The 16,820-nt window shown below is 42.0% G+C and overlaps 1 protein-coding gene across 1 annotated transcript; it reads right to left on the bottom strand.

Moving 5' to 3' along the window:
- Positions 1-95: 95 nt before the first annotated feature.
- Positions 96-16,353, bottom strand: sting1 (stimulator of interferon response cGAMP interactor 1). Its single transcript, XM_031280070.2, has 7 exons — positions 16,135-16,353; positions 13,994-14,220; positions 11,661-11,853; positions 5,014-5,122; positions 4,625-4,869; positions 870-1,056; positions 96-419 (listed from the first exon to the last, which is right to left on the bottom strand). The coding sequence occupies exons 2-7, from the start codon at positions 14,218-14,220 to the stop codon at positions 166-168; spliced, it is 1,215 nt and encodes a 404-aa protein (XP_031135930.1). The 5' UTR covers positions 16,135-16,353; the 3' UTR covers positions 96-165.
- Between the last annotated feature and the right edge of the window lie 467 nt (positions 16,354-16,820).

The following is a 16,820-nucleotide window of genomic DNA, read 5'->3' on the forward strand; positions in this document are numbered from 1 at the left end:
TTTTCGTTTTTTTGTAATGCCTCATTTTTATTTTTATTTCAGTTAACAACAATGTTTTTTCCCACCTAGTTTTCGTTATTTTGTTTGGTTTTGTTAACAATTATAACCTTGGCGTGTGTGTGTTTATGTTCCCCGTTGCCTGAGCATGTATTTACAGTATATTGTTCATTGATAAGTGTTCTCGACAGGTTCCCTCAGAGGCTGAGGTTTCTCAAGGCTGAACATGAGCGTAGGCTCCCTGCTCATTTGCTCAGGGTGGTGCCAGTCACCGTTCACAGCCGGGGCACCGGATGCGCTCGCCAACGGATGCACCATCTCCTGGTGAGGAGGTGGGGTGAGGCAGAACTCCTCTTTCTCCTGCTGCTGAAGGTGGCGTAGGATAGCTTTGGACAGGAAGTGAGGGTCGTCCTCATGCTCATCTAGAGGAAAGGAAAAAAAAGTTAAAAAAATCTCCAATTCCAGCTTCCTAAATGTGAATATTTTCTAGTTTCTTCTCTCCTCTGTGAATATCTTTTTTGAGGACGTAATCTTGGGCTTTCGGAAAAACTTTCACCATTTGACATTTTTTACAGACCAAAATTGATTAATCGAAAAAATAATCAACAGATTAATCAACACTGAAAATAAACAGTTAGTTGTAGCCCTATTTTAGTGACACACTGTGCTGCAAAAGGCGGCTGTGCATCAACAAAACCTTTTTTTTTTAAACAGAAATTTCAAAGGAATCCATAAATACACAAACACTGATTCTCAATCCTTGTGGGGAAGCTCAAATCCCCCTTAAAAACAGTAGCCTATGTCTCATGCCGCGCGAGGTGTGTATAAAGTTTACACACACAGACACACATACACGTGGCTTGTCTTCCTACCATTAAGCAGGATGAGTTTGTAGCGGTTGCGGCACTCCAGCGAGTGCTCCAGTATGTCCTGCAGCGTCCTGTAGAAGAGCAGGACCTGCTGTCTGCGCTCCGGCTCCCCGAAACCAGCGCTGCTCTCCTGGGACATGCTGTACAGCGTCAGCAGAGGCGTCGCATACTCTACCACACATTCATGGGCCTGTTTAGACACACATACACACACACACACACACAGATAAAAAACATTACATGAGCAACTAATCCTTTAATGTGCTCATATCATGCTTTTTGGCTTTTCCCCTTTCCTTTATTGTGTTATATATATCTTTTTTGTGCATGTTATAGGTTTACAAAGTGAAAAAGCCCAAAGTCCACCCCAAAGGGACTTACCATCTCCAACAGAAAACACTGTTCACAAACTGCTCCAAACAGCTCTATTGTAGTCCAGCCTTTACTTCAGAGACAAACGTGGTCACTTTGGAACACACGTTATAATGCTCGCCTAGCTGCTAGCATGGCACGCCCTCATACTCTGCTTCTGACTGGCTAGTAGTCCTTACCTAGCTACTGTCAGGGCACGCCCTCATACTCTGCTTCTGACTGGCTAGTAGTCCTTACCTAGGTACTAAGCATGTGCGACTCCCAACAAAGATGGAACAGAAGTGAGATGTCTCACTCTGTAGCTAAAACAGAGAGCTCAACACACAGGGTGAAAAGAGGAGCTGCAGCAATGTGCAGTACAACAAAAATACAGTGATTTTTGAAAATTAAATCATGTAAACCTATTCTGATATAACCTCTAAATACAATTATGAACCTGGAAATGAGCATAATATGAGCACTTTAAAAGCTTGTGCACCAGAAAAGTTTGATGACCATGTTTTACATGTAGATGGTGCTGTCACTGTGCTTTTCTAATGTAGCTCTCGACTAGTGAATTCTCAGGTTGAACCAGCAGGTGGCGGTCATGCTGTGCTATGGAAGGGAAACATCATGCTGGAGGGGATGTACTATACTCTGGTGATTTTCTTTTTGGATCCCAAAGTACAAATCACTTGTGTTGAAAAGGCATCACAAGTCTCAGTGTTTCTTTTATATTCTTAAAATATGTTCAAGACAAGAGGACAAAAGTCTTTCATGGTGTATTGTTTAGAGTGAAAATACAAACGTAAATTCTAATCAAGTTTAGTAGGCTTATGTAAAACCTTAATCTGTTTCGATAGTTGTCAGATAAATGTAGTGAAGTAAAACACAATATCATGTAATGAAATGTAGTGAAGGAGGAGTACCAAATAGCTTAAAATGGAATAACTCAAGTAATGTAAAAGTACCTCAAAATTAAACTTAAGTACAGTACTGTTTACTGGAGTAAAGTCAAACTTACTACTTAACGCTTATTCTGTGTGATGACAGCAACTGTAAAATAACACTTTGATAGAACTAGTGGCTATTTCTGGTCTCATATGAAAACTCAGACTGCTTTCATGCATCCCAAACTTCCTTTCCCTCCACTAAACTACAGACAGGGGTTTTGAGTACAATCACTGTTAGATTTACAACATCAAACATATTGAATATGGAGCACATTGACGTGCTATCATGAAATATTGAAGAATATTTTATATATATATTAGAAACAGCCTCTTGAGTCTGTCACTTTACTGTCTCTCCCTCTCTCCCTCTCTCTCTCTCTCTCTCTCTCTCTCTTTCGCATTTTAGCTGTGCAGTCCTTACAAATCTGATCAAAGGAGAAAATGTCAGCACACTAAAGCCCTATTCACATGGGACGAGTATTAACAGGGGACATCATGGGATTTACGTCTGTGTTTCGTGCGGCGCATTTGCACAGGATAAGAAAAAAACTCTATTCTAATTTACCAACATTACGCCTCGCATATGATGTCAAGACTGGGTCAAAACACAGCCCCAAATATGACCCTCATATCACGAGATGCCGATTCGCACAGGACTAATATATCACCAGTGCTGGAATGTAACTAAGTACAATTACTCAAGTACTGTATTTTAGTACCAATTTGAGGTAGGCTACTTGTACTTTACTTGAGTCTTTTCTTTCCATGCCATTCTTTTCTACTTCTACTCCGCTACATTTCAGAGAGAAATATTGTACTTTTTACTCCACTACATTCATCTGACAGCTTTAGTTACTAGTTACTTTACACATTAAGATTTCTGCACACAAAACACATGTAGTGTAGTAAATGAAACTAGCCAACAATATAACGGCCTACAAGTCCAGCTGAGATGATTAGACCATTAAACACTTAGTTGATTGACAGAACTGTTTGGATCGTTTCCAGTCTATAAAATGTGAGGATTTTTCTGCTTTGAGTACTTGTACTTTCAATACTTTAAAGGTGCAGTAGGTAAGCCTTATAAAACTAACTTTCTGTCATATTTGCTGAAACTGACCCTATGTTCCAGTAGAACTACATGAAGCAGCTCATTTAAAAATAAATCCAGCTCCTCTGGCACCACCTACAGCCTGTAGTTAGATTTGCAAAAATCCACAGCTGTTCAGATGCACCAATCAGGGCCAGGGGGGGTGTCTAACTGCGTGTCAATCATGTGCTCATGCACACGCATTTATTCTCCCTTGTGGGGGGAGGGGCTTAGGAGAACGTTTTGGGCTTTAGCAGAAAGGGGGCAGGGACTGAGAAGTTGTTGATGTTCAAATGTTTTGGCTAAGTCCTGGATCTTCCCAATCCTACCTACAGCACTTTTAAGTACTGTTTGCTGATAATACTTACATACTTTTATTTAAGTACCAGTTTCAATGGTGGACTTTTACTTGTAACAGTAACAGTATTTTTACAGTGTGGTATTAGTACTTTTACTTAAGTAAAGGATCTGAATGCTTCTTCCCCCGCTGATAATCACACAACCTCTGTGTTTAGCCAAATGTTTACCTACTGTAGGTAATTTACGGGGTAATTGTTACTGATATGTTATATGTTAAATGTTATGATCACAGACGGCCTCCACAATGATTATAAATGACTAAAGGTCCCCACCATTCCCTGGGCGAATAGGGCTGAGGTCTTCAACTCACACAATTACAGCACAAATAGCTCAGAACTGCAGGTTCTCTGATTGCATTATTTAATGGTGACTAAATATTTTTGCTGTGCACCTGAGACATTTCTAATTTCATCAGTTTGCAATTCAATTATTTTAAGATTTAAGATCTGTAACTTAAAATAATACAGATATACACATCTGAGATGGACTGGAGACATGTCTGTGGTGTTTTCTTGCCCTTTTTGCCCAATGCATGCTGGGATATTTTTCCGCCACCTTTGACTCTAAAAAGCACAGAGAAAGGATGGATGGATGGCATGCAGCTAGTATTTCATGTGGAAAAGCACTTCAGTGAAGAGCTTTGATTCTCTGCCACTGTAAATTCTCTAAATTCAGCCAAGTTTGAATCGTGTCGGCTCGCACTCATTTTCTGGTGGTCATTTTTCATAATCTGTGTAATGTTGTAAATAATGTTTGGGCTGTGTACCGCTTTGTGTGACCGCCATCTTCCGGATGTCTTCTCACGCATCTTCTTCCACGCGTGTATAATCATTGTTATTTCTTTCTTTTTTTCTTTACAGTGGAAATTCGGATCCAAAACTGCTGCCGTGGTTTAGGTTGATTTCTTGGGCCCGATCGTAGCTCTACTTCAGTGTATCTGTTCTGGTATGATCTAAATCTACCTGCATTATAATCTGTAACTATTGTTCTACAGCCCAGCCTACCTTTCCATGCTCGTCCAATACACTGTAGACGCTGTGCTTGTAGACCCGCCCCCGGACTCCTGCCCTGTCTATCTCGCTGTTGGGGAGGTTGTCACAGAAACAGATGTTGTCATCCTCTTCCTCCAGCTTGTGAGAAATGTTGGCGTTGAGAGGTACGAGGATGAGGAGTTTCCTGGAGCCACGACCCCAGGAGGAGCTGTTGTCCTGATGGGTGGCACGAAATGCTGCGATGGAGCCCTCCAAACCTGATTGGACGCACGCACACCAAAGACATATACAGTATATCAAGTTAAATTGATTATATTGTGAAGGTAAAGCCCACAATCTCATATTAAAATGATTGTGTGTAATCGGAAATATAAGGAGATGTGTGTTTTGATGTTACTGACGCGGCAGCACCAGTCGCAGGTAGCCAAGGTAGAAGGACCAGGCCAGGCCGTGGGCCACGTTCATCTTCCTCCCCTCGCAGACGTCTGACACCTCCACCTCCGACGGACCCTGTACACCGACCACAGAAACAGCCAGAGGGATGTCACAACACCTCACCTATGCTCAGGACACCTATGGGAAGGTGTCAGGCAAGAGAAAAGGGCACCCCTGCACCCATGCTGCCCTTTCCTATGTGGGACAACTATATTTTTAGACAGCTACACTCAAGCTTGAGCTGGATTGGAACAAGGAGCTTTGTTCGGAATTATAAAGCAATTCTTCGAGGACAGCGCTATGGTGATTCTTGCTGATGAAGACATACTTTTTTCTAGCCTATTTTTAATCCGGAACTGCCACATCAATTACAATCAACTGATGCTCCAGGAAGCGTTCTTACATAGGGACTGCTCTGTCTGAAGTGTACTGCTCTTATGCTAAAACAGGGGCTATCTTTCACTTCTACCATGGCGCTCTGAGGTGTAACAATATAATAAGCTCTCAGATGATGAACTTTCTGATAAAATCATTATCTATACCAACCAGAATTGTGAAGAGAGAGAGAGAGAGAGAGAGATTCCCTCTGTGCTGTCTTCCAAATGTGCAGGACAGAGGGTGCATTTGACTTTTATTTGTAAAGACATTGTTTTAGAGAATAGAATTATCTTTTACAGAATATTTACAGTGTACTTGTTTATCTCATATAAAGTGAAATATAGGGGGTATGTCATAGTGGGGGGTCTGGGTGTCCTCCCCCAGGGAAGTTTTGAGCATCAACAACTTAATTTCCTGTATTCGGATACACTTTTATGCACCAATTTACGGTGGAAATACCTTTATATAGCCTATGTGCAGAAGAAATACACAGATGACAATTCAAAATATATCAAGAATATAATGGAAAGTATGTTGGTGCGTGTCAGTGGGCATTTTTAAGTGAGTATATGGAAATCCTGGAGCTTTCTTAGTGGGTATACTGCGTATACCTGCGTATCACGTAGACTACACCACTGGTGTTAGTGTCAGCTAGAATGTTGTTATCGCAAGTGTAACTGATATGCACTGTCCCTGAATGAGCAGTAGCTTTTAGCTGTGGAGCTCCCCTTACTGGTGACCACGGTTGTCAGCTCAGCTGTAGTCTGGATTACCGGATGTACAGGGCTGGGATAAACTGGCCTGACATCCGGCGCCTGATGTCCCTCCCCTTTCACTATCTATTTTGCAAGGGCACCCTTGCTGCATCCGGGGCTTAGCGCCAGTTGTGACAGTTGTGATTGCTTTAAAGAAATAAAAACAAGCCAGAGCATTTTTTCCTCCTATCCCAGAATAAATCAGTTGGTGGTGTTGCCAGAGCATACTCCAGTGTTGACACTGCGCTGTGGAGATGGGTCTGGCAATGCGAGACTATCTCAGATGTGATTCACAGTACTTTACTTCCCTGTTAAAAGCCAGCAAAAGAAACTCTCAAGAGGTGATAACATGATCTCCCAAATAGTTGGCTGCTGAGGTAGCCTATAACCCTTATAAACACACAGTGCCTGTGTGCCTGGGTTTGTACTGTTCTGAACAGAACAGCTGCCAGAAAAAGATGGAACCTACCGCTGAACTGAAGACAGTCAGAATCAGCGTTATAAATAGTGATGCGTTCCCTTACTGATGTATGTACTGAGGTGCATTTGAACTGTGAAGCTTAGAAAAAAACTGACTACAAATCTTTGGTCTGAACTGCACAAAACACAATTTCAGTCAGTAAAGTTAGATTTGTAATGTGCAAATAATGGAATGTTTGGAATATGTGTGTGCAGGTAAACAGGAAGACACCCACTGCAGGGTCTAATGATAGGTCAAAACATCTTTGACTACGTATCCCATGTCTGACCCGCAACACTGGTCACAAATTACAGCTTCTTCTGTCTGCCACTTAAATTACACCCATGTAACAACCTACACTCAACAAACCTTCCGACTCACTGGCTCCCCCATGTTGACTGGCTGTATCTATTATTCACTCCCCTGGTCACTTCCCACTGTAACCACTTCAAGGTGTTGTAGCCAGAGAAACGTCTACATGCCAATTTAAATGGATGTTCCACTGGTTATATAGCCATTGCTTACTACGATTTACCAAAGCATTCTACAGGAGTAGAAACTAGTGGCAGCCTGGAATGATATATATGTAACAGTGCTGATCCATTTTTGCAACACAACTGAAGCGTGGTGTCGACGTCATACATCCATGGTTGATGCTCCACGCCCCTGACCAGCAGCTGATTGGATGAACGCATGGGTCTGGTTTCTCGAGAATTTCAACCTAGTGGCTCGTTGAGAATACGATCTCGTATTTTACGAAAATAGTTCACCGAAACGTGTTTCTGAAAACATTTGAAGCGAGAAATAGGCCATACAGTTGCTGAATCTGTCTTCATTTCAGATCGACAAAGGTCAGTTTGAAAGATTTTCGTCTACTTCTACTGGATAGTTGTGTCGTGTTCAACGGATTAATTTGCATAAAGATGGGCGTCGGCCAGCTTTTGGACGCACAGCATTTTTTCAAATGCAGCGCCACCTTCCCAGAATGCTTTGCATGCACGTTGAAGTCGCTTGATGTCACCCATAGGAATAGAGTGGAGCGTGGCGTGACAGAAGCGTCGCACGGACAAATGGATCACCAGCGTAAGGGTTAATGCCCGACGAGGTGTCCATTGTCAGGTATTAATGGACGACAGTGAGGCGTGAACCGTCTGGCGCGCAGACCATGGTATAAATAACTATATATATATATATATATTAGGGCTGTCAATCGATTAAAAAAATTAATGTAATTAATTACAGACTCTGTGATTAATTAATCAAAATTAATCGCATACATAATTAATGGTGCCTGAACCGATACTTTTTAAGAAAGTAAAAAAAGAAAAGAAAACAAAGGGTACTAAACAACAGTTGGTGACATTAAAGAACGGCTTGTTTATTGCTAAGGCCATATAGTCAAAATTAAATGATTTAATAATAATGTATAACAATAACAAGAACTTATTTCACTAGTAAATTGCTGTTGAACGACAAAAACAACCACCAAGGACATTTACAATAACTTCAAATGCACCACGAAGCTATAGTTTACCAGTTTCATTGAACGCCCCGTCTGTGTTGTTTTTCCGACGGCAGCTCGGAAGCTGCAGATTGTTACATCCCGCTGTTGAGTCACAGTCCTCTACAGTAAAACACAGTCAAATTTTACACCGTTCAGCGTTAGCTGTCAGCATTGTAACCGTGTTTAATCCAGCTACTAGCTAGCGGTAGGCTAACGTTAGCTGCTGTCGAGTATAGTGTTAACTAGCTAGCGGTAGGCTAACGTTAGGTGCTGTTGAGTATAGTGTTAACTAGCTAGCGGTAGGCTAACGTTAGCCGCTGTTGAGTATAGTGTTAACTAGCGTCACATGCAGCGGTGTTTGTGTTGCCTGTATAGTCTGTTTCAGAGCATCAGAGAGAAGAGCAGACATATCAGTGGCACCAGATTTCGGTAGCCAGGGTTGGCAGGAAGAAGATTTTTACAAGTTAATGTTCCAGTTCATCCAATGATCCAGGCAGCACATTCTCGTCTCCCTCCTTCATTTTACAGTCCAATGGTGGCTAGAACGGCTCCGGATCAAACGTCAATATGGAATGGATTAATCTGCGTTATCTGCACAGTTACAACTGTGGGATTAGGATTGTTAGGGGTAGGTAACCAGTGCTGTAGTCTAATGTATTGTAGTGGGTATACTGTACTGTATATATGGCCTATATATATGGGCCAGAATCTGCCTTTGGGGAAAGGGGGGGGATCTGGGTGTTCTCCCCCAGGGACGTTTTGAGCGTCAACAACTTCATTTTCTGAATTTGGATACACTTGTATGCACCAATTTACGGTGGAAATACCTTTATTTAGCCTATGCGAAGAAAAAGAACACAGATGACAATTCAAAATATATCAAAAATATAATGGAAAGTATGTTTTTGCGTGTCATTGGGTATTTGTGGGTATATGGAACTCCTGGAGCTTTCTTAGTGGGTCTACTGCATATACCTGCATATCACGTAGACTACACGACTGGAGGTAACCTGATGAGAACGTAGGCCTACTCACACTTGGCCCAGGTGCCTTGAACTGTTCCCGAGCACGATTGACCCTCCCACGGTCTGCACTCACACTGCAATAAAACAATCAGGGCCAGAGCACGCCTACGTCATTACATTGCGGGACTCGCCGACTGCAATTCCCGTTCAACTGTAACGTAAGAACCAGACCCGGGCACGTTTAGTGGTCACACCATGCCCGAGTCCAACCGAACCGTGCCCTGGCCCACCTCTTTCAAGCGTGCACGGTACACGGCAGGGCACGGCACGGCACGGCACGGAGTGATCACACTAGTAAATCGAACCGGACTTAGTTTGGGGTCAAACATACTTGGCCACGGTTTAACTGGGCCGAGTGTGAGTAGCCTGCGGCCAGGGCACATTTAGAGATCACAGAAGTGTGAGTACGCGCCCTTAAACTGTACATTTATTCTGAAGTGCAGTCTCTACTCTCTGTGGGCTAAACTTGTGCATTTTGCACACCTGGCATAGTAACAGCGAGTCACAGCATGTTGTTTTTTTTTTCCATGATCTCATAATAGACACACAGATGCTGTAAATAACGGGTGTGGCTATGAACAGAAGAGAAATGAAAGTCTGAATGAGCATGTGTGTGTGTGTGTGTGTATGTGTGTGTGTGTTTGAGAGAGATAATGTTGCTCTCTCTCTACATGTCTAAGCCCCAAATTTGCCTGTGCTTACATTCTTTGGATACAATTTATTTAACCGCTGTATTCACTACACGTGTTTTCTGCCCATCAATAGTAATAGTAAATACCTATAAATAAAAATAATAGTAATTAGATATTAAATAGTTTTAATAATAAATAAATAATAAAAAAATTACATTACATTTACACTTACATAATTATCATCTGTGATTAATTAATCAAAATTAATCGCATACATAATTAATGGTGCCTGAACCGATACTTTTTAAGAAAGTAAAAAAAGAAAAGAAAACAAAGGGTACTAAACAACAGTTGGTGACATTAAAGAACGGCTTGTTTATTGCTAAGGCCATATAGTCAAAATTAAATGATTTAATAATAATGTATAACAATAACAAGAACTTATTTCACTAGTAAATTGCTGTTGAACGACAAAAACAACCACCAAGGACATTTACAATAACTTCAAATGCACCACGAAGCTATAGTTTACCAGTTTCATTGAACGCCCCGTCTGTGTTGTTTTTCCGACGGCAGCTCGGAAGCTGCAGATTGTTACATCCCGCTGTTGAGTCACAGTCCTCTACAGTAAAACACAGTCAAACTTTACACCGTTCAGCGTTAGCTGTCAGCATTGTAACCGTGTTTAATCCAGCTACTAGCTAGCGGTAGGCTAACGTTAGGTGCTGTTGAGTATAGTGTTAACTAGCTAGCGGTAGGCTAACGTTAGCCGCTGTTGAGTATAGTGTTAACTAGCGTCACATGCAGCGGTGTTTGTGTTGCCTGTATAGTCTGTTTCAGAGCATCAGAGAGAAGAGCAGACATATCAGTGGCACCAGATTTCGGTAGCCAGGGTTGGCAGGAAGAAGATTTTTACAAGTTAATGTTCCAGTTCATCCAATGATCCAGGCAGCACATTCTCGTCTCCCTCCTTCATTTTACAGTCCAATGGTGGCTAGAACGGCTCCGGATCAAACGTCAATATGGAATGGATTAATCTGCGTTATTTTTTTTTATAGATTATTTTTTGGGGCTGTCGGTACACGATCCGTTCTGCCTGCACGATCCGTTCTGCACATGCGCAAGATAATACTGTTTTACGTATCCATACGACCTGCACGATCTGTTCCACGCTAGCCTATGGCTAGCCTCCACCGGGAAGCTAACGTTAGTTTAGCTAACAGCTAATTCGGCTAACCGCTAGCTGACAGCTAGATTCAGTCTAAAATAACGTTAACTCAAACGTAATGGGAAAAGCAGGCTACAGCTAAATTAAGACTTCACAGTAATAACAATAAAGACAAGTATTGAGTGATTGTATTTTAAATGAGCACAAGTAAAGTAGAACTGACGTAACAGCTGTTATATATGTCAACGTTTATTTTCAAGTTTTATTTTGAGGGTCTTTTAAAGTTATTACATGCTGTCTCAGCTAGCAGTTAGCCGAATTAGCTGTTAGCTAAACTAACGTTAGCTTGGCTGTCGACCGGAAGCGTGGAACAGATCGTGCAGTGTCGTAAATCCTCGTACAACCGCGCATGCGCGAACATTTTGCGCATGTGCAGAACGGATCGTGCAGGCAGAATGGATCGTGTACCGACAGGGGCTTTTCCCTTTATTTTTGAAAGTGGAGAGACATGAAAGGGGGAGAGAGATGGGGGATGACACGCAGCAAAGGGCAGCAGGTCGGATTCGAACTTTGCGCCGCTGCAGGACTCAGCTTAATTAATCGAAATTATCGCGTTATTTTGACAGTCATATATATATATACTATATACTGTATATAGACTTTACTCCTTTGTTTCAGGTATGGACCTCACCAAGACTCCCAGGCTTTTGAACAACGCGTAAAGGGCCGAGGCCAGGAAGAGGAGTTTCCAGCATTGGCCTTTGTGTGGCAGAGGATTTTCGGCCAGGTAGAGCAGAAGGCCTGCCAGACCCGCAGCCAGCAGGGTCTTTCCCCCCAACCCACAGGCTGGCAGCACATGGCTCAGCAGCCCTCTGCCTCGATACCTGTAAAAACAGAGAGGATACTGTTGTCCCTGGAACTGTGTGTACAGTGTCACTGTTGCACTGGTGGATGCTCAGTATAGCATTTTGACGTCAGTGAAACATTCCACTCATTTTGAGAGGCTGAAATTATTTCTGTACACACAGTGTTACAGAGACCGATGTTAACATCTAGGTAGTGTACAGTTTTACAAAAGTTTTTTATTTTTTTACTCAAAACAGCTGCCTAGTGCAGCTGGAAACACTGATGATAGCACCATGAGTGACACCTTTAACATTACAGTCATTTGATGCATTGTTAATACAAACATATTGATTAGAGCAGCTTTAAGCAATGCAAGGAAAGGCACATTCAAACCTGAGTACTACTTAAGTCAGACCAGACAGCAAAGGTTAAACTCATTGACTGTATAATAGAAGTGAATGTAGCTTCTGAAAAGTGAAGCCAATGCATTGTATCTAATGGCCAGCAGGGGGCGACTCCACTGGTTGCAATAAGAAGTCAGTTTGTATAGACATTTATGAGAAAATGACCCTTCTTCTCACTTGATTTATTACCTCAGTAAACATTTTCATAAAGAGTTTATCTTCTCAATCGCTAGTTTCAAGTCTTCTTCAATACAGCATGATGTTCATTTTGGTAATTATTAGTGCTGTCAGTTAAACGCGTTATTAACGGCGTTAACACAAATCCATTTTAACAGCGTAAATTTTTTTATCGCAAGATTAACGTTCTTTTTGGCATAGCAAACTTTGTAGTTTTTTTCACATGCTGTTGCAACAACTAGTAACGTTAGAAAAACTACAACACCACACCGGATCTAGCTAGACCGGAAACAAAACAGGCACGCCGCACACACTGGTTTGGGCTTGCGAGCCGGCCAAAGAGTAGTAGGCTAACGTTTTTGAGTCGATGACGAGCGCGAGACGCCGAAATGGATGCCAATAAGATTCTGAATGGAAAGTTAACTTTTAAAAAGTTGCCAAATGGTTCCATTGACAAGTGATCTGTGTGTTTTGTCGTTGTGAACTGAGCTATCATCGCAGCACATCCTGTCTGAAATACCACTTGATGGCCAAGCACACAGCTGATGGCCAAGCACACAGCTGATGGCCAAGTACACAGCTGATGGCCAAGCACACAGCTGATGGCCAAGTACACAGCTGTTGGCCAAGTACACAGCTGATGGCCAAGCACACAGCTGATGGCCAAGTACACAGCTGATGGCCAAGCACACAGCTGATGGCCAAGTACACAGCTGATGGCCAAGCACACAGCTGATGCCAATTCTCCGCCCCCTCGTCAAAGCCAGGCGACAAAAGAACAAAGCAAGCCGATCCACTTTTCCATGTTGATAAGAGCATTAAAATGACAAAAAATAATTGGACAAAAAGAAATCTAGGGACATTTTGAATAGATAAAAATGTGCGATTAATTGCGAGTTAACTATGATATTAATGTGAATAATCGCGAATAAATATTTTAATCGTTTGACAGCACTAGTAATTATGCTCCCATTTATTTAAAAAACAGATGATAAAGCAGCAGAGGCTTTAGGGCGTGGCTACCTTGTGATTGACCAGTCGCTAATACCAGTCAATCAGGATAGAACCTTAGCGATGCATATCTATGGCACTGTGTACATTCAAATAGCCGTGAACTTGTTTGTCCGTGTATTCGCCTTACTATTTTGACCCTTCCACAGTGTGTTCTCACTTTGTGTTCTAAAAGACAGGTTTAAGTTTTAAGCCTGTTTTACGCCAAAATAAGCATCCCAATCAATATCACAGTTAACGTGAATGATGGATGCACCTTGCTCACCAAGCTAGGTAGCTAGCACTAGCGTTAGCTGATAAGTTAGCTCCACCCTCTCGTCCAAATATGGTCACCACTGGCTCCAAAAAATCAAGAGGGCGAAGGCCAAATAGCTAAACTTGAGGCATCAAAACGGTAGTCTACAAACCCATTGGTGATGTCACAGTGGCTACGACCACTTCTTGATACAGTCTATGAATAAAATTCTAAATTTTGCCCTTTTTTTTCTTATTCTTTTCTTAATCTAAATACAAAAACACTCTCAGTTGCGGCCTTACCTCATACTGTAACTGATTGTACCACACACAACCACACCTTGTCTCTCACCTCGTATTGGAATGGTAAATCATCTCCTCTGCAAGCAGACAGAGGCCGTGCAGCAGAGGACCGAGGGTCAGGATGAGTATTACCATGGCAACCCATCCAAATAACCTTTCAGGAGACAGAATTACTGTGCCTCCTATCGTCATGGCAGCCAGTGCCGCAGCACACACCTTAGGCAAAGTCCCACGAGGCTGAGGAATGAGAGCATCGTGATCTTTGAGGGACTGCATCTGTCAGGGGACAGTCACCCAGTGTCAGGGAGCGCTTTCAGTTAGATGTTTCTATCTCTCTGTGCGTAGGGCTAGTTCACCCAGAAAACTGTTCAATGAAGTCTCTAAACTGTGTGAGAAATATGGCTGTGTTTGATGTTTCCTGTAAACTTAATTTTGGATTTTTGAGGTTCTCACCTAACAACAGCAAAACATTACAGAAAAACCACCACAACCCCAAAAGACATAGTATGAGTTTATATCTGGTGACCCAATATGTTCATTACACTCAGTAAATATAAAGAAATCAAGCTACAACTGTGGGATTAGGATTGTTAGGGGTAGGTAACCAGTGCTGTAGTCTAATGTATTGTAGTGGGTATACTGTACTGTATATATGGCCTATATATATGGGCCAGAATCTGCCTTTGGGGAAAGGGGGGGGATCTGGGTGTTCTCCCCCAGGGACGTTTTGAGCGTCAACAACTTCATTTTCTGAATTTGGATACACTTGTATGCACCAATTTACGGTGGAAATACCTTTATTTAGCCTATGCGAAGAAAAAGAACACAGATGACAATTCAAAATATATCAAAAATATAATGGAAAGTATGTTTTTGCGTGTCATTGGGTATTTGTGGGTATATGGAACTCCTGGAGCTTTCTTAGTGGGTCTACTGCATATACCTGCATATCACGTAGACTACACGACTGGAGGTAACCTGATGAGAACGTAGGCCTACTCACACTTGGCCCAGGTGCCTTGAACTGTTCCCGAGCACGATTGACCCTCCCACGGTCTGCACTCACACTGCAATAAAACAATCAGGGCCAGAGCACGCCTACGTCATTACATTGCGGGACTCGCCGACTGCAATTCCCGTTCAACTGTAACGTAAGAACCAGACCCGGGCACGTTTAGTGGTCACACCATGCCCGAGTCCAACCGAACCGTGCCCTGGCCCACCTCTTTCAAGCGTGCACGGTACACGGCAGGGCACGGCACGGCACGGCACGGAGTGATCACACTAGTAAATCGAACCGGACTTAGTTTGGGGTCAAACATACTTGGCCACGGTTTAACTGGGCCGAGTGTGAGTAGCCTGCGGCCAGGGCACATTTAGAGATCACAGAAGTGTGAGTACGCGCCCTTAAACTGTACATTTATTCTGAAGTGCAGTCTCTACTCTCTGTGGGCTAAACTTGTGCATTTTGCACACCTGGCATAGTAACAGCGAGTCACAGCATGTTGTTTTTTTTTTCCATGATCTCATAATAGACACACAGATGCTGTAAATAACGGGTGTGGCTATGAACAGAAGAGAAATGAAAGTCTGAATGAGCATGTGTGTGTGTGTGTGTGTATATGTGTGTGTGTTTGAGAGAGATAATGTTGCTCTCTCTCTACATGTCTAAGCCCCAAATTTGCCTGTGCTTACATTCTTTGGATACAATTTATTTAACCGCTGTATTCACTACACGTGTTTTCTGCCCATCAATAGTAATAGTAAATACCTATAAATAAAAATAATAGTAATTAGATATTAAATAGTTTTAATAATAAATAAATAATAAAAAAAATTACATTACATTTACACTTACAAAATGTATATTACATCACATTTACATTTTACACTTAGATTTACACCAGAGTACCTAAGCCCTCCAGAAACCTAGAGAAAACCCTGGCATTCCAGTATGACCACAATGCAATGGAGACAAGATGAGGTACATGTACTAAATGTACTGTACACTCGTTGGTATCTATATTTGAAATAGTTGACAGTTTTATATGGCCTGATCTCTGATGATGCCTAATTGCGGTGTGCACAGGATGGAAAAAGTCTAACGTAGCAGGGCAAAGTTAGTCCATCTCCATCAAAAGTGCATTTTAAAACTAGACAAGAGAAAGAAAAGTGTATGGAGGGACTGACCTTGGTGTTGCTGTGATCCAGAATAGAGAGATTTCCTTTGTCCTCTGTTTTCCTCTCCCTTTATCTCCACCCCTTTAGACATCATCCAATGCTTTCACTTTCGGTTGCAGTTCATTTTACTCACCGAACATTACGGTGACGAAAGGGAGTGGGCAGAGATTATGGGAATGATTCATAAAGAGAAAGTTCTCACTATACAGTATAACTATACATATGACCACAGATCTTTTTACTCAAGTGTCAAGTTGGCTTCCGGTTAAACCATTGTCAATTATTTCACAATAGAATGGATGCAGATATGTTGCAGTGGTCATTTTGTGCCCCCTTTGTTAAATCAAAAGTGAAAAAGTGCAATAAACATACTAGAGATAAGTAAAACCAACAAAGTATGTGGGCCAACATGGGCATCCGGACAGCTCCACTGTTCTTTGTCAAATACTCTATAAGTCTTTGGAACTCTATTAAAGGGATGAAACATCACTGTTCTGAAATTATATTCCCTCATTTGTTGTTATGATCAGGGCTTTAAATTGACACCCACCAACCCGACAAATGTGGTTAAAAATTAACTTTGGCAGGTAACATTTTAAAGTTACTAGCCAATTTGGCTGATGGTGATGAATGAAGCGAAGCGTCTGTTTGAATTGTCCGACTGCAGAAATGTTTCCAGATTGGTCTGTTGTGCG

Source organism: Sander lucioperca, chromosome 1, assembly GCF_008315115.2.
Source record: "Sander lucioperca isolate FBNREF2018 chromosome 1, SLUC_FBN_1.2, whole genome shotgun sequence".
Lineage (NCBI taxonomy): Eukaryota > Metazoa > Chordata > Actinopteri > Perciformes > Percidae > Sander > Sander lucioperca.

Excerpts from the sequence above, each read along its gene's own strand:
- sting1 (XM_031280070.2), bottom strand. The coding sequence starts at position 14,220 with ATGCAGTCCCTCAAAGATCACGATGCTCTCATTCCTCAGCCTCGTGGG. Across the intron at positions 5,123-11,660 it reads TCAAAAGCCTGGGAGTCTTG|GGTCCGTCGGAGGTGGAGGT; the intron begins GTGAGGTCCATA and ends GTCGGTGTACAG. Across the intron at positions 4,870-5,013 it reads CCTGCGACTGGTGCTGCCGC|GTTTGGAGGGCTCCATCGCA; the intron begins GTCAGTAACATC and ends GCGTCCAATCAG.